We start from the raw sequence: 24,739 nt of genomic DNA, 5'->3' as shown, positions 1-24,739 counted from the left end.
ATGTTGGGTTAGTGTTGTATTTTTTGGTGATGGGCTTAGTGCCGCCCATTGGGCTACCTATTTGACCATCGCATTTGAGAGACTAAGCCGGTATATCTCGACATTGATGAAGTCACCATTGGCGTCTCACTATCGACGGGCACATCATCTAATACTAAAATAATACTAAAATAATAGCGCTGGTTAAATTCTAAAATAAATATAGAAAAATACAATCTCCCGCGCCGAATCGAGAACTCAAAACCCAAGTGGGCAGCAGGTTCCACGACAAGAAACCTTACCAGCTGAGCGTGACTACCTTTACTTGAAACCGAATTTCCCTATCGGTTTAGCTTATAACCATAAAAATTAAATATAACCTGATTTATTGTTCCAACTTCCGTCTGGAATAACAAATCTCTACTTACTAATAAGGTTGTAGTGTCCACGTCGCACCCCGTGGCTCTGCCGGTAGAACCACAGGCTGTGACAGTTCGTGTACTTGTAATGCTAGACATATATTTTGTTAGTGTGAAGTATGTGCTTGTGAGTGTAAAGCTCATGTGTGTTTATGTGAAAATTTAAAAAAAATTTAAAGTGCAAGTAAAAAGGGTATTTTTGTAATTACAGAAAAACCTAGGGTTGTTTTTGCAAAATGTAATTGGATAAGGGTAATTTCAAAATAAGTGAAAGGTGGTTTTGGTAAACATGTTTTTCTTATGTTATCCCTTGTAAAAATGTATGTTTATTTGAAAGTTGTATTTGAAATGTGTGTGTTGAGGTGTGTAAAAGTTTTGGGTAAAATGGTAAAGATAAGCGTGTTTATGTAATTTTATAAAAGTATAAGTTCTTTTGTGCAAGTATTTGATTTACAAAAGTAACTTTCAAAATTACTCAGGACTAAAGTGTAAAAAGTGCAAGTCATCATGATATGTCTATCCAATCATTATGACGAGTCTATCCCGTCATCATGACGTGTCATAAATGCTTGCATTTAGATCCTGAATTTTATAAAGTTACACTTTTAGGGACAAGAGTAATTCAAATCCAACTTTTATTCAAAACTTCACGTGTAAAGGTGTAAGTTTTGGGTTTTTGAACTTGAGCCCTAAAGCAATGTTGTAGAGTTTGAAAAACTCTCCAACTTTCGTTTTGGGCATTTCTTCATTAGGGTTCTACATCAACGGAAAATTTTGCTTTACAAACAAGCCCCTGCAATTTTCTAAAATTGCGCATAAGTCCTTGGGGAGTTCCATTTCCCCTTCCCCTCTGTTTTTCTTCTCTGGTGCTTTCCTTATCTCTACCGGCGGCACCATCCTCTAGTTCTTATCCAATCCCCACCGTTTTCTCTCTCTCTCTCTGTTTACTTCCTCACGCAGCAGGCAGGGCGGCGTGGGGGCACTGCTGCAGGCGAGCGGCAGCGCCAGGCGTCCGGGCGGGCGACGGCAGGAGCGGCCGCTGGCTTGCGGGGCGCGGGGCAGGCGCCAGAGCAGCGGGTGCCAGTGCAGGTGGGCCCGGAGCGGCGGCTCAGGCGCGAGCTGCGGCTCGACCGGTGGCAGGGCGCAGGCGTGCGGCGAACGCTCGGGGCGGAGTGGCGTGACCCAGGTGCGCGGACGGCAGCGGCTCGGCGCAGTGGTGGATGGCGCGAGCCGAGCGGGCGGGCCCAGGGGCGGCGCGCGGTGCAGGCAGGCCCGGGCGGAGGCGAGCGGCGCACAGACGGAGAACGGCGCACAGGCGGCGCGCAGGTGGGCGCGGGCGGCGCGAAGCGCAGATGTGGGGCGCGCGCGAGTGGCGCGTGAGCGGGGGCTGGAGCACGGGCGATGGCGCGGCGCAGAGCTGAGCAAGTGGCGGGCGGCTCTGGCTGCGGGCGCTGGCGCAGGGCGGCGCGGCGTGCGAGCCCAGGAGGCGCTGGCTCAGGCGGCAGCAGCGAGCGGGCGTGCGGAAGCTGGTGGCGTGTGCAGGTGTTGGGCGGCCGGAGCAGAAGCGTGGGCGCGCGGGATTGGCGCGCGCGGCAGGTGCTGGAGTGGGCGCAGCAGGTGGCGAATGGAGCACGCGGGCAGCGCGGTGCTGAGCAGGCGCGTGTGTAGGCGCAGGACTTGGCGGCCCGAACTGGCGGCGTGAGCGGCACACGGGCGGTGCATGCAGGGGCCATGCGCCAGGAGAGGTGGCCGAGCAGGTCGACGACGTACAGGCGTGCGTGTGCGGATGCGGGAACGTGGTGGCCGTATCGAGGATGCAGCCAAGGTGTTCGACGAAATGCTAGCCGTGGGAGAAGTGAAGCCGAGCCTGCGAAGTGGGAGCGGGTCAAGGATGCGCGCGGCTCGGACATGTGCAGATGTGACGCGGCGAGGCCGAGGCGAGTGCGGGCCTGGCAACAGGAGGAAGAAGAATAACCATGCAGGGCGACGACGTGTAGAGCGATGATGTGTGGAGGTGGCGACCGGATGCGGTGAGCTCAGAGGAGCCACGCACGGCGAGCTCCCTCGATCCTCGCGGAGGCGGAGAAGCGCTTATGGAGCGAAGGCAACAGTCAGGCGTGACGAGCTCGGAGGAGCCTCGATGCAACCAAACACGGCAGTTCTGCAGGGAGCTACGCGGGTGTGCCGGCCGTGTATCAGTGGCACACGTGCGTGGGCAAAAGAAGGCTTAGCTCGTGAGCAGTTGGACCCTGGAGGTTCGCGGAGGAGTTGTCTTAGCGAACCGATCTGGCTCTGTTGTCTCGTCCCAGGGTCCACGACCTCCAACAGTTCGTATCCCTCGTGGCTCGCTCAACCGCCATCACCACAAATCACCACAGAGACTACTCTTTCGGTCATCTTCCACCCACGGCAACCCTGCCCGGCAAACTTCTTCATCAACCATGGGATTTCACTTTCCGCGTGTTCTCCTTCACAACCAAGGCTACCCCAAGGTTTGCCCTGATTCACTAAATCTTCCTAATGCCGGCGACTCCTTTGCCGGAATAACGCCGTTATCTTCCTGTTCTTTGTTTTCCCGGACCAGGGACTTGATTGCTATGTTTTAGAAAGTTTTAGGGTGTCCTTTGTAAAATTTCCAAAGCTTTCTTTATTTCAAAAAGGTGAACTTCTACATTTCATAGATTTTCGTAGGAAGTTCATAAAAATGTAAAATCAGTTTTGTTTGAAACCCTAAGTCAAACTCTACAAGTTTATGTTGTGATCTTGAATTGAAGTCTTTGATTTGTGGTCTAGGTTAACTATTAGGAAATGAATGCTTTATTGTATCTTATATTGTATGCATATGTTATAACTGAAAAGTAAATCATAGAATGTATGTCTTAAGTAGAGATGTGTGATATCTAGTTAATCCTTTCCCACGAGTGCTCGTATCTCTGCCATCAAGACATTGTCCTTGTCTTGATTGCAGTCTCTTTAAGGTCCTCTTCGTATAAAGATCCTTGTTGTGCATCTGCTGCTTAGCCAATACATCTTTGTAGCTATGCTTTAGCGTCAGCTATCAGCTCAGCCGCTAAGCATCCATTTCCTTTGAGTCTAGGAAGTTTCTGTGTAGCAGCTGTCAGCCGATGCATTTCTTTTGATATATTTCTACCATCGGCTAGTTAGCTGATACGGTTGACATCTTTCTAATATTGGCTACTGCCGATACAATTCTTTTGTTCTGTCCTACGTCGACTGCACATAGTCGATGTACCGGAGATGCACCCACAATCTTAGGGTTCTTGCTATCGGCCGATCCAAGCCGATTCTAGTTGTTTTCCATATCGGTCAAATATGGCCGATCAATCCTTAGTTTCTCCCATCCTTATCCACACACTTCTATCAGCCGATTTATCAGCTAGGAAATCGGCTATATATCTATCGGTCACATACCCTCAACCACACCTAATTACCTAAGATAACACTTAAGCACATCTCAGTTAAGACATAGCTGCTTTAAGAATCACCCCTCTGCTGAAGTAATCGATGCTTTCATCGATCATCTAGGAACCCGATGCACTCATCAATCAGCTAAACCCCCGTTATTTCCAATCGGCTCTGTTGTAACCCTCAATAAGTAGCTGATTCTAATTAGTTGTTCCCCTAAAGCTCTGTCTAAGTTTAGTTTTAGATCTTTTTGGTTGTTAGGTGAGTAGTATGTTAAATGAGTGTTGGATTGCAACTTTATTGTGAAGTAAGATAGTTTTATGTGCACACTTTGAATGTAATGTGCATTGCATGTAGATACGACTACTTCTGCTAACGGTACCTACAAGATCTCCCCGGAGTCTGCAGAGGATGTTTCTGAAGACCAAGTCAACGTCATCAAGGGATTATCTGAAGCCCCGAACCAAAGTTCGGAAGATAACAATACTAACATCCCTGACTCCAGTCCCACCAGTAAAGGCAAGCCCCGGACATAACCCCTACTTTATCTACACTGCAACTTATAATGTTTATATCTATCTATGCATTACGTCTAGGAGTTGAAATGAAACCCTAGTTGCATGATATCTGAGGAACCTAATGTATTGTACCCGAGTCCTTATCGCTTTTATGCTCTGCTAAATAGAACCGGTAAAAGTCGGGTGATTTCCTGTCACTCGCGCGATATAGGAATTGCATGTTTACAATTCTGCAACCACTATAAGGATGATGGACAGGGTCATGTGTTGTATCATGACCTGAAGGTTTACCCTGTTTTGTTAAAAGTGATTAAGGTCGCAGCATGTGGTAGTGGTGGCTAAGCGTTTGAAAGTACTAGCCACATACCGCGAAATATGGTAAGCGGTAAGCCTAGTAACCAATCGGCCCGGCAAGTGGACATATTGACCACCACATGTATTTGGTTCTTCTGGTTACTTGATTCGACGTGTAGGAATACGTGTTGCAAGGGCAACCAGGAGTACGGGTTTTGTAGTCGCGCTACAGACGTACGTCCTGCACACATTGGGTATGCGTATGGTCCTGCAGTCGCTTGTGGTGGCTCTGTCCACAACCCGGAATGAAAGGTAAACGGTTGCTTTGGAACGATCTTTGATGTTCCAAGCGTGTGGGTTAGGTTTACCTTACAAGGTTAAATTCGATTCGGATCGTCCGCCTCTCACAAGGATTGAGACCGCTTATTCCTTCTGCCACATAGAGTAAAAAGTGTAATGATTGATGGAATAATCATGATGGATGTTAATCTCTATCTTACTTGTTTAGTTTAGGTGCTTACCTAGATAGCTAATCAAGCTAGAATCTGGAAGCTAAAACTTGAAAGTAGATTATACTCTTAGTTGCTTTTCAGCTAAAAATAAACCAGAACTCTTGCAATGCCTTCATGAGTCTAGTTACGGGCTAAAGTATACCTAAACCCGGGTAAGCCTTGCTGAGTATTAGTATACTCAGCCTTACTAGTTACTTGTTTTTCAGGTAACATCTTTAAAGACCCTACTCTTCCCCTGCATTGGCCCTGTGCTCTTCCAGAAGGTTGGTCCGTGGAGTGGGATCCATCCTCGGCCAACATTGATGATACCGAGTGATGTCGTGCCCGGGCTTAGCATGACATCCGTCTTGTCGACGTGCTGTAGATCATCGCGTATGTTTTCCGCTGCTAAAAATTATAACTTAAATAGTTTGTAATGTTTTCTCTAAGTTTCAAAACTTTGTACTACTTTTATAAACTCTTGTATTGTAATTTCCTGTAATATAAAATGTGATGGTGACTATATCTCTGGACTCACCTTCGTGTGAGGTAACCTTATTGATCCTGTGCTCGGTGGTTTATCGGGATGTTACCCGACAGGCCAAGGGATTATACCGTTTGAAGCACGTTGGAGCCCTCAGGAATGGACTTGCGTACTTGAGCCGGTATAATTCAGGTTGGTTCTGCCACACAGGCGGGCGAGCCCCATCCACCGACCCCACCATTGTTCAAAACCCCCATGGCTCTACCATCCACCGAGCCACCATCGTTCAAAATTCAAATCGAGCACGGGCGCAGGAAAGAAGGAGGTCGCGTCGTCCAGGTTCTTCACGCAGTCGTAGGGCAAGGAGGAGGAGGAGGTCACGACGCTCGAGTACGGCAGCCAACGCATCCAAAATCGCCAAGAGTTCGGATGAATCAAAGCAAAAAAAAATACAGCCAGCCTTGAACTCGAACGACAAGTTATCGTTGCCTTGCCAGCAGCCAGTTGAGGAAGAGGCGCCTCCCATCCCGATTACCGAGTTGAGGAGCAAGCCAATCCACGTGAGGAGGAGGCGTTGCCAGCTTTGGACGGTCCAGCTCGCCGCTGCTCGCTGCAACAGGAGGACCATGGCCATGGTGCGGGTGGGAGGAGGCCGCGCCTTGCGGGCCGCTGCCGCCACGAAGTGGCAGCCCCGTTGGAGTGGTCGAGGGGAGGTGCCGCCGCTGCCTGCAGGCCTCGGCATTTCACCATCGCCGTCGGCTGGGCGGGGAGGCTGGGAGGGTCCATGGTGCAGCTACGAGTCGGGGAGGGGAGGCGAGGGTGGGCGGCGGTCCGGGACTGGGAGGGAGGGGAGGGTGGGCGACGAGGGCGGTTTGGGATTGGGAGGGCTGCAAGGGTGGACAGCGGCGGCGGCGGTCTGGGAGGGAGGGGAGAGACCGAGAGCGTGAGTGGGTGGACTAGGGTTAGTTTTTTTTGGCTTTATATACTTGACTATTGGGCCAGCCCGGTTCGCTTGTTATTGGGCTTGGGCAGCAGAAGAGCAAATTGATAGATGTGTATGGAATGTGCTATATTCTTTTCAGTTAAATCGGTTAAACAACTGTATTATATTACTGTATTAACCGTAAAATTCGGTTACTTAAGACTTGAGACCAAATTAATAATCAAAATATTCGGTTTCCGTCACTTCGGGTTCGGTCTCAATTAGTTCGGTCCGATTCTTCAGTCTCGGTCTTTTTCCCACCCCTAGGCAGTGAAATTGTTCAAGGAGATGAGGAGCTAAGTGTTTACTTGTGGATAGGATGGTGTACGCGTCACTTATTGATGAGTATGTTTCCACCGGAAGGGTTGGGGATGGGTGTATGGCATTGAAGGATATGATTGATGCTGGCTATCGGGTTGATCCGAAGATCTATAACTCACTTATTAGTGGTCTGTGTGCATAGGTAGGGAGGATAGTCTCATAAGATGTTGGATACTACGTACATGAAGTTCTACAAGATTATCTTGGACACTACATTAGCCTCACAAATGGAAAAACATGAATTGTTATAGCATTCTCTATTTAGGTTATTCTTATAAAATTGCTATATTCTTTCTTTCTATTTTACTACCGAAATTTATATATAGCTCAGACAATATATCTATTATCTTCTTACCATATTTCTTTAAAATTGTTTTATTTTGTTTAAAAATTATATGCACGTAGCATCGCATGAGCCTTTACCCAGTATATGTAGAAAATAACAAGCTGCACGAAGAGCTTGGTCATCCTCCTCCACATAGACATAGCTGTACCAACTCATCCGGTAGCTTCCTATGGTTTACTTTTGCTAAATTTCCCTAGCTATACCCCCACATCGTCAATGCTGACCGACAAGTCGATCATGAGAACCTTACAAAAGTCGCGCAAGTGCAGTGTCTGACGACGACAGATCCAGGCGACGACGTGGCCGTTTCTGGATGGGTGTGGACTGACAAAAACGGACCAGGACCGATGCGCCGGCCGTCTTGTGAACTTTGGCAGGTGACGCCTGGTTGTCCATAGGAACGATGTCGTTTCAGAAGACTCAGCTCCGTTGTCCATAGGCCGCCGGGCTCAACAAAGTGTACGTTTTTTTATTTTCGGAAACAAGGTGTACGTTTTTTTTATAGCCCATCTTTTGGGAAGAAAAGCGTGGATTTGACATTTGCTGCTGCTCGCTTGGGAGCGAGGCCAGTACCAGTACGGTCTGCGGCTGCTGTACGAGGACTTTCTGGCTGCAAGCATGCGTGTTTGCTTCCGTAACGGCGGGGGGTGCAACAAGTTGGGAGGGCGATGGACCGAGAGCAGCATCTGCTGATAAGTACTCCGGTGCGTACGAAATCTTAGTTTCGTCAGGTTTTCTTACGCTGCTTTTGCACACAAAAAAGTTTCTTTGTTTAACTGAACGCTACCACATGCGTGACTATCCGGCGGCGGCCCTTCATAGTTTGAAAACACAGGGGCTGCCGACTATAAGCTTACTTGCGAAAAGTACATGTGACTATTCAACTTCTTCGACTGTCACACTACGATAGAGATGCCATAAAGTTTTTATTTCACAGTTTGTGTCTTGAATATTTTTCTTGTGCTTTTTATATATAATAATAAGCGCAGCAGATAGTTCAAAAGATGGTGTCGGCAATCTTTATCCGTTGACTAAAAAAAATAAAAAATGTGCCGGGTCCGAGAACTTGAGCCACTCATTTCCCCAAACTTTCAAATTAAAATACACATCCAAATTCCCATCATATTTGCTAATCGTTTCATATAAGGTCCAAATCGTAGTTATTTTCATTAAATCACCAACATGTGGGGCCCCCACTTGGCATTTCATTACATTTTCGTTTATCCTCTTTCAGTAGTGCCGAGCTCCGCCCGGATGACGTGCCACGGGGCAAGGGGAGGTGGCAGCGGCAATACGTCGGGTGGCCTGGCAAGGGCACAGCGGCAGGGGCGGAGCTGGCCACTCCATGGGCTGATTGGGCTTGCTCGACCAGGCCTCTTTTGCTACAGTATAGTGTGGAGAAAATGGGCCACGCCTGGCCCTAGGCCTTCCTCCGGCCCTGCGCTGCGGGGTGGACTGAGAAATATTCATTAAGTTGGACGGTACGCTTCTTCCATTCTTAGCGTGCGTTCGTTTTCTACCCTCTAAATTTTAGACCCATCATATCAAAAAGAATTTTGTTATTTAGAAGTATTAAATAAAGTCTAATTACAAATTTTTTTGCACAGATGAGTGCTAATTCGCGAGACAAATTTAATGAGCCTAATTAATCCATAATTTGCCACAGTGATGCTACAGTAATCATCCGCTAATCATGGATTAATATACCTCATTAGATTCGTCTCGCGAATTAGCACTGGGGTTCTGCAATTAGTTTTGTAGTTAGATTTTATTTAATACTTCTAAATGATAAGATTCTCTTTGATGTGACCCCTCTAAACTTTAGGTCCCAGGAAACGAACACACCGATATAATATAAAGACTTAAAGCGTTTCAAATTGTGATATATCTGTCTTGAGTTCTTGGTCTGCATCAGGAGGGCTACTGGACATTTAATTCTTGTAACGGGTATTGCATCGTCTAACTGAAGAGACTTCCAGGATATATGTACATGATGCTGGTTGGGAGGATCAATTAGTTTGATGCCCCTTTTTTTAGTTTTACGTTGGTCCAGTAGTTCTGGTTTCTCACTGCATACTTGCTGGTTAAATGAAGTACTGTTTAAGTGAGTCAAATAAGACTGCGCACACATAAGGATTTGCTAGTTTTATTTTGCAGTTAATGGAAGAACTAGTTTGCTGCTTAAATGTTGGCTCACATCATCACACCATCGTATTAGACATATTGAATTGTTAAATATATATTTAACAGCATGCATGCAAGGAAAATACATCATTCTTGTTAATATATAAACTCATGTGAGACCTAGATCTCATATGTTATCCCAGCCTTGAGTAGTTGGCCTCTTGGAATGGATAGCATCTTCTCTCCATTCCTTGAATTTTTCCTCAGGAAACTGTAGATGTAGTTCACAATAATCTTCTTTAACAAGTTCGAGTGAGGCTTGGCTACTACTTCAGTCTCCCCAATTATATAAACAACACCATTATCCACCTCTCGTTGGATGATCTTTTGATCTTCCTCAATCTTCAACATCTCCTCTAGGTTCATTTTCCCTGTCTGTGTTATTAGAAAAGAGTATATATATGATTAGCACACCACCAAATGAGGACATGTAGTTTACAACAAGAATGTTTCTAAACAAACAAACCTGGAAATGTGCCAATCTACTGCTCATGGATACTGGATGCATTGTGAGCTCCGAGAAGGATTGGGCTGGTGTAAGCATCTCCTCAGCATAGATGACATGTCCTGAGGGCTTCCTCTCCCAAGTAAAGCTGTCAACACGAGCACTATGGAAGATAATCTTCAATGGCTCATCACCAACTCCATAGAGGTTCAAGTCCCTGACATAGTATTGGAGGTACTCAACTAGGACTTTAACAAAATCGTTGGCCATCTCGAGCTTGTCGCGGTACCCATATCTTGCCACACAACGGAACACCATGAACTCTTTGGGCTCCACTTGTCGAAAGAGGAAGCGCTCCGAGACATCAACATGGGGAATTGGCAAACGCTTCACCGTGATGAAGACAATCACTGAGTGAATGGTAGGAATCTTCTCGATGAGGTGAGGGAATATGGGTGGTATGCCTTGAACCAACTCAGTGTAGAAAAGCCCTAGTCCTGGGACCCTCTTTAGGTCCCTACGTTCAAGTAGATCTTTCACCTCATCGCGTGACACAGTATGCTCAAGCTCATATTTGTACCGTTTGACATGAACATAGTGCCAGACAATCATGATTAACATGAGAACAGCTGACATAGCCAGTGGCACATAAGGTCCATGGGTGAACTTATATAGAACTGCAGCTGTGTAGATGGACTCTGTTGATATGTAGACAATGAAGAAGATGGCGATCCACCAAATGTTTACCTTCCACACAAGGAGCATCACTATTGTCATCAATAGGGTTGTGATGACCATCACAAGGACCACACAAATTTCTGTACAGATATAGTTAGAATATAGTAAGTGGCATCTATGAAAACTATTGAAATGTGGATAAACATTGCTGCAGAAATATAAAATAGAGCATTCAGCAATCATTAAGATCAGCTTTTAGACTTCTTACCATGTGCTTTCGCTATGAAACCAGTTGTCCGGAAGCCTATGGTTACAACACAAGCAGAAATACAAAGGAAGATGTTCACTTCAGGGATGTACAGCTGGCCTGAATAACGCCTTGATGTATGTAGTATCTTGACCCTTGGAAAACAATTGAGTGCTTGTAAATGAGACATGGTTGCAAAGGCACACGAGATCATAGCTTGGCTTCCAATGACTGATGCAATCAGAGCTAGGACAAAAGTTGGCCAAAACAAAGAGCCTGCATCATACAAGTGAATATTCATTTATTTTTTGGTTTAATAATAACCAAGAAATTAATAATAGAGGCTACTATTTCTGTCACCTACTTGGGATCGAATTGAAGAAAACATTAGATATGTCAGCCATGTCCGTGTGTTTCCTCAGATATGCCGCTTGCCCAATATATGTTAGCAACACCGAAGGTAATAAGCCAAAGGTGAAGCTCAGCTGAAAGATAAAAGTGAGTTTCCTTATTACCAACATAATGACGTTTGTGCTATATACCAACTTAAATGGAAACAGTTCAGCTTCCATAAGTTCAAGTAGGGATCCATAAACCCATTTTCATTGTCATGTGAATGTCTTGAAAGAAGATAGCAATTGAAATTAATACTACATATATAGTAATCCCAGGTGTGTTACAAGATCATTTTTGTTCTCCCCCTTCAGAAATCAGAATACTTTGTAGTACTTCTTTATTTACGAAAATGTCTAAATAATCTTGTACCTGGATCGATCTGATGCTGAAGTATCCCAGATCAGCAAAAAGAGCTTCTGTGCCTGTCAAAGAAGTACAGTCCTTTATAAATAAACAGTATAAACAAAACTACAGCATGCTTGATTCTGTCCAAGAGATTTTGCATTAATAATATGGTTTGGCGAGGAGGATTGTAGTGTGGAGCATGGTCCCTATTTGCTACCAATGCAATAATTCTGTGGCAGGTGTTTGTTTGGCCTTTCTTACTCACTTGTTTTTTTTTTTACTTTTCTTCATTTTCTTTTATTTAAAGATCTTTTGTATTTTTTTTTGTTATTCTTCTTCTTAGCAAAATAGAAAGCGAAGCTTTTGCTTGTTCTGCGGAAATAAATTAAATGGAAATGTGGAATCATATACGTACTACACTTTGTTTCTACAGGTTGATATATGTACACAGTTCATACCTGTGAAGCAAAGGAGAATTTCACCCAACGAGACCCATCCTTTCTTTTTGTTCCTTCGGAAATAGTCGATGATATATTTTGCGTTGAAAGCCTTCAAGGTGCCAATGTCATACTTGACCATGTTATAGATCCCAATAGCTGCCATAAGGAGCAGCCACACGAAAACCACCGGTGCAAATGTGTAACCAATTTTGTCGGTCCCAAAGCGCTGGACCGAGAAGAAAACCACCAGAATCCCCACTGTGATCCATACCGTTTGATCTGTTCACAAGTATCCATTTTAGAACGAAGTTAACCACACGATGCTGGGCAACACGTGACCTTTTTCTGTATTTATAAGAGTTTTTCATAAAGAAAAAAAGGATGAGACGCGTAATCTTGTGGACTAGTTTGCTTGACCAGTTCAATCAGTCAACTTCCGCAGTTACTTAGCTTGAGGGCGCACTACTGCCCGTGAGATTTCCTCAGAAGAAACGAGTGCATTGAAATTGGCCACACAACTACATCTATATTTAGAGAGGTATGACTATTTGCAGCAAGTAGTGGCATAAAGTCTTGTGTCCTGATTTCCCTTAGCGTCTCGTCCAAGATTAGTTGTATAAGATCACTAGACTATGCAGGCAAAATATAAGCATTCTACAATACTCTACGTGGTTTATTTCTCCATTGTTACTGTACCTGTTGTCAGATGAGGTGCTCTCAACTTCAGGCCGTTGACAGCTGCAAGTACTGAACCATTTAAACATGAAAAGTCATGTCAGGGCGCCGTCCAAAAAACAAGAACAATCAATCATGATGCATATGAGTATATCTATATATCTATTTGTAGAGAGTACCGGATATCGGAGGAGTTAGCATGCAGTCGCTGATGGCCAGCGCTGTCGCAAGGATGGTGAGGAAGAAGAGGGAGATCTTTGCCGCCTTGCTCGTCTCCAGCAGGTTCTTCATCCACTGAGCTCTCCTCAGCGTCGCCGACGGCTTGGCGCGATGCCTGTACCTTGACACGAGCTCATCCTCGGCCTGCTGGTTCGGGATGAGGCACACCTTGGCGTACCGGGAGATCAACGAGTAGAGCGCAAACGTGCCACCTGACAGAAAGGAAACAGTACAGTTGCATGTCAGTGTCTGCAGTTACCTCTACAATTTCTTCTCGCTCAGCTCGTTATCTTGAAAATCGAGTACTGATAGTGATATGGCATCTAATGCTACAGGACTACTTGATCAGAGACAGTGGGAACTTGTGTGCTATATGTCAAAGTCCCTTGCGCAACCGCGCACGCACCGTCGCCGTCGTCGTTGGCGTAGAGGGCGATGAAGACGATCTTGATCATGGTGAAGAGGATGAAGCTGTAGATGATGATGGAGAGGACGCCGAGGACGTCGTCCGGGTGGCCGACCCCGTTCTTGAAGGTGTTGGCGTACACGTACAGCGGCGACGTGCCGAGGTCGGCGTACAGGATCCCCACGCACTGGAATGCCAGCCGTAGCGTCCGAACCCAGCTCTCCTGATGATGTACCATCAACCATCGGATCATGTGTAAGAACAAGTTGCTATTGTATTGAATTCCGCCAGCAAGTACGAGCATACTACTAGATTGTGGCGAATCAGTGGGTGGCGTGGCAGGCTCATCCGCCATGAACATCGTCGACAGAGATCATAGCTAGCTAGTTAGCTACCCTCTGATGATGATATGATTCTCTGTCCATGCTGCGTACCTGTCCGTGGTGTCCGGCATGGGCTGGCATGGTGGCGTCGCGGTAGAGCGAGTCCTGGCGCTTGACGTCCACCGGCGGCAGCTCCACGTCCAGCTCGCCGCTGTAGGGGACGATCTCCATGCTGCCCCGGGTGGCGGCACTCGCATGGTAGTGCGCCATCTTCCGTCCGGCAGGCGTCTTCCTTTCCTCCGGCCGGGAACGGGAAAGTGCCCCGCCGTCGCGCAGCTATATATATATTCTAACCACCGCGAAAAGGCCCCGCCACCTCACGCCGTCCTTTTATATAAGCGCGCCGCAGCAGCATCCGCACTGCAGCTCATCGATCTGCTGTGTAGCTAGTGTCTCTCAGCTGGGTGCTGTTCACTTCCCGGCTGCTCCTGTCACCCTGAGGCGCCTTTTATAGCCAACTTCCCAGCCAGCTTATGTGGAGATCGTGCTCTCGGGTTTCAGACTTCAGAGTTCAGAGTCGTCGCGGCTTGCACCGGTGACTTGTTGATTTCCAGAAACAGTGCTGCAGATTAATCTCACGTATGTTCGGAGTTACTTGCCTTGGCAAGCTTGCTAACCATCTTTGCTCAGCAAGCCGGCATGGTCTACTATTCCAAAGTCTCCAGAATCTCGCGGCTAGCCAGCGTCAATCTTGACGGGATCCTAGAGATGTGTACGCGGAAGTCGCAGCTGCGGCGGCCAGAGATGTGTACGTGGCCGCCGCTGCGGTGGGGGTGGACTGACCGAGTGTGATCGGAGACGACGCGGGGGCCTGGGATCCCCTTCAACCTGCGCGTCGGCGCGTGGCGCCAACGAAGCATCGATTGCTGTCAGTACAGCGTTGGAGTTGACGCTTAACTTCACACGATCCAGCGCTCTGTATGTGGCTGCCGTGTGTGGACTTTTGGGTAGCTACAACCATCTGTGTATCTACATGCAGCTTAATTGCGTATTATCATGCGTATGTAGGTGCTGTCAATGATCAAGATTTAGTTTGGGTCCTCGATTTCAGATAAGCGGAGTTTGATCTCTGTTGGTACGTGTTCAGTCGTCCATCTGTAATAAGTACATGCGGTGAGTTCAAACTTAGACTAGTCAGTTTCGACTTCTCAAAAAAGAAAAAGAAAAAAGGAGCAGTCAATTTCGTCGTACATTCACCTTCTCTATATACTACTAATAATGTTATAAACTATTTGGATTGATTGCTTCTAAAAATATGGTGCCGTGCCTCCGATTTCTTATCCAAGTTATATAACAAAACATTTCAACCTTTCCAACTAGCACCTTACTACTTTGGAATTTATTGGTCAGACTTACCGGCCTATCGGCTTCCTTGCCTCGCAAGCATCATCATCGGATCTTTCTTTTAAAAAGATACACACAGAGGCCTTTAGAGAATTGTAGAAGAGCCTGTGTGGAAATCACGGTCCTTAATGGGCTTTTTTACCACACCTTTTACTGGGAAAGGAAGTGACATTTACATGCATGAAAGGACGGAGGTAATCCCTGAAAAAGTGCCCAACACACATCTTTATCAGTTTGATTTTATAGCACGTGAGTCATGCATGGAGCTGCAACTAGAACATGTATGTGTATACCTGGACTACTGCTTTCGGAACATCGGAACTTTCTACGGTTTAACGGCCTTTCTGACCTATGTAAACGAGGAATTTGTCTTTCTACATGCTATACATGCCAAGCTTTTCCAAACTTTTACTATTCCTATATTGACAAATTAAATACATGCATGGTTTGTCAAAAAGATCGTTATTAGAAGGACGTTAAATCTACAACACAAGGGACAAAAACAGCAAACGAGAGATGAAGCCTGACCTACCCATATAAATTGACAGAAAATGATACCCTGCGAAAGTTTCAATGTAATCTGTCAGAACTCAGCAGAAGACTTCTTCCAGCAGTTACGACCTAGCGTGAGAAAGGAAGTCAAGTAGAGAAGTCGGTCTAGTCAGGACTTGGAATAAATAAATGTGCACCTCATATTATTAGTATCTTCGTAGAACTTTCTGCATGACCAGTAATATAAGTTGTGATTGAATTATTGTTTGTGCGTGTTCATGAACAATGCTATCACTTCACAAAATTTATACCTTTGGAAACATTTTAAAAATATAAATAATTCATTCATCATACACAAATGAAAATTCTTAATGCCAGATACTGGATCATTTGGATCGATACAGTACGTTCGATACTTGATAAGAATACTACCCATGCAGTATATTCTTATTTTCCTGTTCTGAAATCCTGTCTATCTGCATGGCATGCTTTCTTTGTAACAACTTCAATAGCTTTATACTAATAATTAATTCCTTAGACGTGGTATAATGGGTTCAGAACTCAGAAGTGTGTATTAAGGATTAACAAAGGTTCACTATCTTAAATTGCTAAGGTTCTCATCCAGGCACCTGATCAACATCCCATATCTCAACATGTAAGCCATTCAACTAATCAGTCTACTTCGCCTTTTTTTAACATGTTAATGACAAAATAATCCTGACATTGGAGAGCTATTTGCAGGATTACAAAAGGAGCCTCCAGTTAGTAATTCTAGAAATTCTCAACGTGAAGCCACCTAAGATCTTAGGTGGACACTCTAAAAAAAATAGAGAAATTCTTGAAATTCTCGAAACATCCGGCAATCACTCCGACAACTCTAACCATAATAGCCATTAGCCCCCTAAGTTTGTATATAAATTATCTAATTATATTATTATTAAAAGTTAAAGTAACTCCTAATTCTGAATCTAAGTTATATAATTGTAACAAAATCTTAAAGTGCACCAATAGTTCTAACTTACTATGTCTATCATTATTAATATATTATTTATATTATTGCTTATACAAAAATATTAACCACTGTGTGTCATGTATACCAATTTTTATGTTGTTCACATAGCTTAAACATATGGTTCAATTAAATACATATCAAATATATATGGAGGTGTGATACAAAATAAAAAATATTGTTACTAACTAAACATATTACAACAATATACTGATGAGTATGTATCTTTAGAGTATTGTACATTAAAATATTTAGTAGATGAAAGAGAGGATCGGATAGATAATTATAATTATTAGTTATAAGTCTTATGTTTATATTAATTCTAACTAGTCCGTGCGGGAGCACGGGTTGATAGGCTAGTGCAACCAATCAGTACTTCGCCTTTTTTAGTTTTAACATGCTAGTGACAAAATAATCCTGACCCAGGAGAGCTATTTGCATGATGTATATACAGCATTCACAATCTTTATGAACAGTTATATCAATCAGATCATAACTGAGGCAATGTAGCGTAAGCGACAGATTAGAAGTAATCAACTATGTAACTTAATTAGTATGCAAATTGTCGTAATCAAATTTATATTTGAAAGCACTTGCGTCAGATATCTTTGCTTCTCTAAGACTTGTTCAAGAAACTAGGTTGCCCTGTCAATTACTAAATACTATAAGTGGTTCATATCCAGCAGGAAGTCCCTGCTTTTGAAAAGTAGGTACACAGCTAGCACATAGCAGGACCTTATTTAGGGAGAAAAAGTCAATTTAGATTAGTTTCTTTGAGTGTGAGAGTTGACTCGTAAAATCAGTGTGAATCTAAGCGTTCTGATATTATGTACTTCAAGATACCATATGGACTAGTAGATCTATGCCTAGGGGCCAAAAGGCAAATCAATTTGTGGTAAGTCCTTGTTGAGAAGATATCTAATGCTATTATTACATCTTTTGCTGCTACCATATTATTAGGGCTCTTTCTTAGTAGTGTGGTCACAGACAAATTTAAAACAAGAACACAGCATCACTCTATCACTTCCACAAAATATAAATCTGAACTTGACATGTGTATCAAGAAATAACTTATTACAGTTGGAAAAACTGGACAATAAAAATAAAAGTAGCAAGTTACTAACTAATCGATAATCATAAAGCTCACTATTTCTCCCCTTTTTTCCCACTTAATACATGCATGTACCATGATTTCGGCGGGGACTAGTAGCATAATTATAGAAGCCTAAGTTAATCAGACATTGTGCAACAAGAGTGTTCTCGAGGTAGAGCTTTGTATGGTAGTAATTATTTTTCCCCCTTTAAAAAAGTACATACACAGGTCACAGGCACCCACGCAGGGAATATATATAATGCACAACGGATATTTTGTGTACCAATCTGAAGCAAATGTTGTTTTCAGTAATTCAAGTCATTGCAGTGACCGGCTTAAGTGCACTTGCACACTGCACCATACACCATGCACTCGGCACAATGAGCTAGTTGCTGCTGCCTGCTGGCTCTCAAGGCAGCAGATCCGTGCACTACTGCATCTATGCTTCTGTGATTGTCAGGCGCGACAAACGTGACATGCCTGATGATATGCCTCTGCCGGAGCATCAACATCTTCTCAAAGCTGCTGGCCCGACGAGGCCAGCCGGCGATGGCAACTAGCCAGTAGCGTGCCTCTTCAACGCATCCACGTGTTGATGAAGCTATGGCCAACCCGAGCAGCCCAAGTTGTGGCCAGGCAAAAACGAACAGGACACGGGCCGTGCTGCGTGCTTCCAGTTCTCGACTTCTCGCGTACAGCAGGTCGATATTGGTTGTGCACGGAAAATTGCAACAACACCGGTACGAGTGACTGCTAGTTCTATGAATAAGCATCTTTATTTGTTATCCTCTCTTCAATTTTAAATACATCTCCTTTAGCGCGCTGACATACCTACAAACTGAGACTTTGACGACAGACAATTTTTACAAAAACAAGACATTTCAAATTTGTTTTATTCGTGAACCTAGCAACATCTATCTTACATTATCAACCTATCTAATTTTCTAAATATTGATGATTATCAAAGTTTGACCGGTAGGATTCTTGAAATGGTGCATAGTATTTTAACCCAGAGGGAGTTATATAACAACTAAAACGTACTAGTCGATCATACTTTTGGAGCCATGCGTTTCTGCTTTATTTAGTGATCGCGATTTCCTTTTCCGTAAACTGCAATCTCTTCCCCACCTCACGTTCAACCAAGAGCATGTATGCAGCTACGGAGGGGGCATTTCAACTGGACCAACATTATTTATAGGGATAGTGACTTTGTTATCTAAATATGTGACAGCTCAGTCTTCCAAATTAAGGTGCTCATTGGGGTATAGAATATATGTGTTTCAATCCATAGAAGTGAGCACGTAGGCGTGTGTGAGAGCATCTAGGTTTGCAGTATATTTTAAAAAATCATGTACATTTGTGCAACTTTTGATGAATTGCTAGATTTGAGGCAAAGCATGGTATAAATGCATCAATCATTGTCTTCATCCATTATTCACACCAATTTAATTTCATATCTCTATCCCTTGAAAGGATAAAAAAAATATAAACTACAAATTATAAGGGTTTGGTTTAAAGAATGGATTGGTTCCCGATCCTCAACATCTTATTATTACTAATTGGAGGTTCCTTTTGAAGCCACTTAGGATCCTAGGTGGACACAGAAATCCTAGAAATTCTCACAAAAATCAGAAATATTCAACCATCAATCCGACAACTCTAGTCATAATAGCCATTGGATCTGTTATCTTTTCTAATAAATTACACACCTCTGCCATTATAAAAATAGACTAAAGTAACCTCTAAACATATATCTAAATTACCCATCTCTACCATTATAAAAAAAATCTAAAGTAACACCTAATCTTCGTGTAAATTACCCACATATGCCATTATAAAAATAATACAAATATCTCCCTAAATTTTTATATAAATTATCCAATTATATCTTTCAACCCTAAATCTAAATCTAAATTATATAATTATAAAAAAATATTAAAATGCACCAATATAAAATTTAAAATTACTATTTCTATTATTATTAATATATTATTTATGTTATTTTTTATAAAAATACTAGCGTCACCATGTATTCATGTATGATGGAAGAGATAAGAATACCAATTCATAAAAAATATTAAATTAAATATATATCAAACACACATAGAGGTGTGATACAAAATGAAATCTATTGCAACTAGATAATGATAAATATATATTTTAGAGTATGTGTTAGAATATTTAATAGATGAAAGAGGATGTGAGATAGATAATTATAATTATTAGCTATAAAATTTATTTTTATATTAATTCTAATTAGCCTGTGCGGGAGCACGAGTTGATAGCCTAGTTTATTACAAATTTGAGCTAAACGACTTTATATGGATGGGCAATTTTCTTATATACCACCTAAAAAACTCGTATGCCATCGTTGTGTCTATTGCACATGGGTCCCCCACAATCACTGACAGTGGCATATAAGGGATTTAGGGTTTAACCAATAACATGTGAGAAATTATAAGAATTTGCAAAGGAGTCCTTTCTTTATAAATATGTTCGAGGTTCTTCCTTATTCCACTTGGTACAACCACGTTCCAACATTGACTCTGGCACATAGGACAAACTTAGTTCCTCTCGTACAGTCCAACAAATATGACCTGTGTTTTCGCAAGTAAATTATGGTTGGACTTAATCCTTCATATGATTTGGACTTAATCCTCCCTTTGAGTCACTCTCATATGTTTCTTGACCTCTGCAATTATCTTTGATTGAAAGTCTCAGGAAGATAACATACAACTATGATGCATAAAGAAATTCAATTTCTTTTCCATTCATATGCACAGTTTTTTTTTGTATAAGAGGCTAAATCATGGTTGCATAAAGAGAAGTTATGCTCTTTTTTTGAAGAAAGAGAAGCTGTACTTCAGTGACATATATGTAGATTTGTCTTTGAACATATCCAAATGCAAAGAACTCAAGCAATCAAGATGAAATGGTATTTAGGAGAACACAACTCTTTTGTTTGCCGGCCACTAGAGGGAGTAGAAGCAGCACGAGCAGCCCGAGTTGGAAAAGACAGGCCAAACACAAATTCATGGACTTTCTATACACATAAAGTACATATATGATGCACAAAAAATACACAGTTTTTTAGAGCCCACGAATGCTAGTCACACATGAACCAAATTGGTCCATGTGCAGCATCATGGCATCCTGTTGACTCTTCTACACGTTACATGATCGTACTACTATCTTACAGAGATCATCCCTGCATGCACAAGTGTATGCAGATCCCAGATGCTGTGCATATGGCTGCTTCATTCCCAACCTTTTGACAGTTTGGCTATTGGCATACAAATAAACCATCGAACCGGAAAGCCGTTCACCTAAATTTCGTATGAGATTCCAACTTTCAGTAGCTTTCCATGGGGAATCGACAGCATCTTCTCTCCCTGCACGAAGTTCTTCCTTAGGAAGGAGTATATGTAGTTGACGACGATCTTCTTAAGGAGCGAGGACTGGGGCCTTGCCACCACCTCAGTCTCCCCAAGGATGTACACCACACCTTTCTCTGTTTCTCTTTGGATGAACTTCTGTTCCTCCTCAATCTTCGCTAACTCGGCGATGTTCATCTTCGATGCCTGCTTATCAACTACCATCAGTTTTACAATACTACAGTAAAACACATAAAAACTCAGCTAAATTTTCTGTTATTACCTGAAACTGTGGTAGACGGTTGCTCAGACCATTTGACAGTGTTGTGAGCTCGGAGAAGGATTGGATTGGTGTGATCATCTCCTCAGCATAGACGGCATGCCGTCCTGAAGGCTTCTCCCGAGATAAGCTCTGGTCGCGAGAGATCGGATAGCTAACATTCTGCATCTCATCTGCAGAGTAGAGACTGACATCTCGTATGTAGTACTGGAGAGACTCAACAAGGGCATGGACAAAGCCTTCGGCCTCCTCATCAAGGGAGTCCCGGTACCCATACCGTGCCACGCATCGGAACACCTTGTACTCCTTGGGCTCTACTTGTCGGAAGAGGAAGCGCTCAGAGGCGTCGACATGGGGAACATGCAAGTGCTTGATGGAGACAAAGACAAGGACCGAGTGAATGGTCGGGATCTTCTCGATGAGGTGAGGGAAGATAGGTGGGATGCCTTGCACTAGCTCAGTGTAGAATAGCCCAACTCCAGAGACCCTCTTCAGATCATGGTGCTCGAGCAGCTCTTGAGCCCTTTTAGGGGACAGGGTGTGCTTCAGCTCGTATTTGTACCGTTTGGCGTGTACATAATGCCAAACAATCATCACCATCATTAGGACTGCCGACATAGCCACCGGGATGTATGGTCCATGAGTAAACTTGTACAACACTGATGACAGGTAGATGGACTCTATTGGAATGTAGATGAAGAAGAAGAGCGCGATCCACCAGATACTGATTCTCCAGACCAAGAGCATCACGATTGTCATCAGTAGTGTCGTGATGATCATCACAAGGATGACACAGATTTCTGCTCGCATCGATCACGAAGACAACACATGGTTAGAGATGATGCTTTTACATTAGCATAAGTATTTTGTTAATGTTTGTACCACGCTGTTCTTACCATGAGCTTTTCCGATAATGGTCGTTGTCTTGAAACTGACAGTCACGAGACAAGCTGCTACGCACAGCAGTAAGTTCACTTCAGGAACATACAGTTGCCCGTGAAATCGCTTCGACGTGTGCAATATCCTGACCCTCGGGAAGCAGCTGAGTGTCTGTAGATGTGAAACTGTTGCAAAGGCACATGAGATCATTGCTTGGCTTCCTATGATGGATGCCGCGATCGCCAAGATAAATGTCGGCCAAAACAGAGTGCCTGAATTGATAGCAACGAAGAGCACATATATCTCATCAATTTTGAGAACAGTTGTTCACAAGAAATGAAAGATGTGCTGCTCAAAGTATATGCTTACTTGGAACTGATCTATAGAAAATGTCAGCAAAATGCTCTGGATGCTTCCTTAAGTATGCTGCTTGCCCGATGTAAGTGAGCAATACAGACGGCAGTAACCCAAAGCTAAAGCTCAACTGAAAAGTGAGTTCCAAAAGTAGTGTTGTTTAGTACGATGATAATGTGCCTACTAACACATAACAAGGACATATTGCTTGTCTACCACATACCTGAATGGATCTAATGCTGAAGTATCCCAGATTAGCAAATAGAGCTTCTGTTCCTGTAAAGAGTAAATGATACCATATATGTTAGTGCGTCATATATGTGGAGAATATTTATCAGAGTGGCATAAAAAAGAAGATCTTCCCTAATACTAGCTAATTAGATTTTTAAATTATTCTGAGTGATCTGGTTTGCTTGGTTAATTATAATCGTGCTAACCTGTGAAAACAAGGAGGATGTCACCAAGCGTGACCCATCCTTCCTTCCTGTTTCTCCTGAAATAGTCAATGATGTATTTTGGGTTGAAAGACCTCAAGACGCCGACATCATATTTGATCAGGTTATATAGCCCGACTCCTCCAATCAGAAGCAACCACAGCAGGATGATTGGTGCGAACGAGTAGCCAACTTTGTCGGTTCCAAAGCGCTGGATGGCGAACAGAACTACCAAGATTGCTACGGTGATCCATACTATTTGATCTGTGTGAAATTTAAAAAAAGGTTTTGCATTAGTTGATCATATAACTCATTGACCAAGTCAGTATTTTTTAACTGATTAGCTACAGTTAACGTCTTCTAAGCTTATTAAGTCATGATCTTCAGGGATAGTAAAATTCAGAAAAGATAGGATGATGATCTCTACCCGTTTCTTTCAGTAAAGCAAATATTCTCTATGCGTTCTGATGCGTAAACATGCATACATGTTTTCTTCTTATTACCTGTTGTCAAATCAGGCACCTTTTCCTTCAACCCACTTACAGCTGAAAGTACTGAAACAACATTTTTTGAGGACAAACAAGATCAGTTCACATTGTTAACACCTCCACAGATTTTGACTGTGATCTCAGGAAAAAAAATTGGCGATGAAGTATACCTGAAATTGGAGGGGTTAGAACAGCGTCGCTGATGACCATGGCAATGGCAAGGATGGTAAGGAGGAAGAGCGAGATCTTTGCTGACTTGCTTGTCTCAAGCAAATGCTTCAGCCAATTAGCTCTCCTCAGCGTGGCCGACGGCTTTCCGTGTTTGCTGTAACTGGAGACCAGTTCGTCCTCGGCCTGATGGTTAGGGATCAGGCTGACCTTGGCGTACCTCGATATCAAAGAGTAGAGTGCAAATGTTCCTCCTGTGGAACAACCAATCTCGTTATTTTTGTTTTTTTTATCAAACTTCTATGTTTGCCTGGAGAAGAACTAATGGGGTGTGTGTGGAAGGAAGCACTAACCATCCCCGTCGTCGTTGGCGTGGAGGGCGACAAAGACGATCTTGACGACGGTGAAGAGCATGAAGCTGTAGATGATAAGGGAGAGCACCCCCAGGACGTCGTCAGGGTGGCCGACGCCGTGGTCGAAGGTGGTCGAGTAGACGTACAACGGCGACGTCCCGACGTCGCCGTACAGGATGCCCACGCACTGGAACGCCAGCCGCAGCGTCCTCCACGAGCTATCCTGCAGACACGACAGGGTATTGGTCGGTAACTGAAAGCAACGTGTCAAGCCGCTACCTCTACCAGTGCATGAGTAAACGAGCTTCGTCAGATAAACGAACCTGCTCAGAGTGGCCTGCTGCGCCGGCATGGTGACCGCCCCTCACCGCCTCCCGGAACAGCGAGTCCTGCCGGTCGACGGCGGAGGACGGCAGCGACGCCGCGTCGAGTCCGCTCTCGACGTCGGCGACCTCCAGCCGGCGGTCGTCGTCCCTCTCGGCGGCGAGAACCATCACGGCGATTATTCAGGAGCGACTGGCCTTGCAGTGTTCTCCCTTGATTCTGCACCACTCTTGCCTGTTCTCTACATGTATGTTAGTCCCATGTTCAATGTCCATGGCTCACCGCCTTATATAGGCTGATGAGCGTGGCGGCTGCTCTGCTACATCGATCCGGTGCCGCCTCCACGTGGTTTCCGGGTTAAAAAACTGCAGCTTGCGCCATTACTTAACGCCAAGCTCCTATTCGAGGACTTGATTAGTCTGCATCTCCCTATGGTTCGGCAGCAACTTGAGTTGCTTGCGCTGCGATC

General features: G+C 43.9%; 2 protein-coding genes across 2 annotated transcripts; both read right to left on the bottom strand.

The window, feature by feature from the left end:
* Positions 1 to 9,433: 9,433 nt before the first annotated feature.
* LOC112875365 (probable potassium transporter 16) lies at positions 9,434 to 14,096 on the bottom strand. Its single transcript, XM_025939189.1, has 10 exons — positions 13,730 to 14,096; positions 13,296 to 13,518; positions 12,850 to 13,101; positions 12,692 to 12,742; positions 12,014 to 12,274; positions 11,580 to 11,632; positions 11,179 to 11,299; positions 10,836 to 11,090; positions 9,911 to 10,707; positions 9,434 to 9,819 (listed from the first exon to the last, which is right to left on the bottom strand). The coding sequence occupies exons 1-10, from the start codon at positions 13,886 to 13,888 to the stop codon at positions 9,565 to 9,567; spliced, it is 2,427 nt and encodes an 808-aa protein (XP_025794974.1). The 5' UTR covers positions 13,889 to 14,096; the 3' UTR covers positions 9,434 to 9,564.
* A 6,526-nt stretch (positions 14,097 to 20,622) lies between these two features.
* Positions 20,623 to 24,440, bottom strand: LOC112872766 (potassium transporter 21-like). The gene is made up of 10 exons (XM_025935822.1): positions 24,270 to 24,440; positions 23,947 to 24,169; positions 23,596 to 23,847; positions 23,441 to 23,491; positions 22,941 to 23,201; positions 22,727 to 22,779; positions 22,519 to 22,633; positions 22,167 to 22,421; positions 21,274 to 22,070; positions 20,623 to 21,197 (listed from the first exon to the last, which is right to left on the bottom strand). The coding sequence occupies exons 1-10, from the start codon at positions 24,438 to 24,440 to the stop codon at positions 20,943 to 20,945; spliced, it is 2,433 nt and encodes an 810-aa protein (XP_025791607.1). The 3' UTR covers positions 20,623 to 20,942.
* Positions 24,441 to 24,739: the final 299 nt, after the last annotated feature.

The sequence above is a fragment of the Panicum hallii genome, chromosome 9 (assembly GCF_002211085.1).
Source record: "Panicum hallii strain FIL2 chromosome 9, PHallii_v3.1, whole genome shotgun sequence".
Taxonomy (NCBI): domain Eukaryota; kingdom Viridiplantae; phylum Streptophyta; class Magnoliopsida; order Poales; family Poaceae; genus Panicum; species Panicum hallii.
The sequence above is the reverse complement of the archived record's forward strand: the minus strand, read 5'-3'. Positions and strand labels throughout refer to the sequence as shown.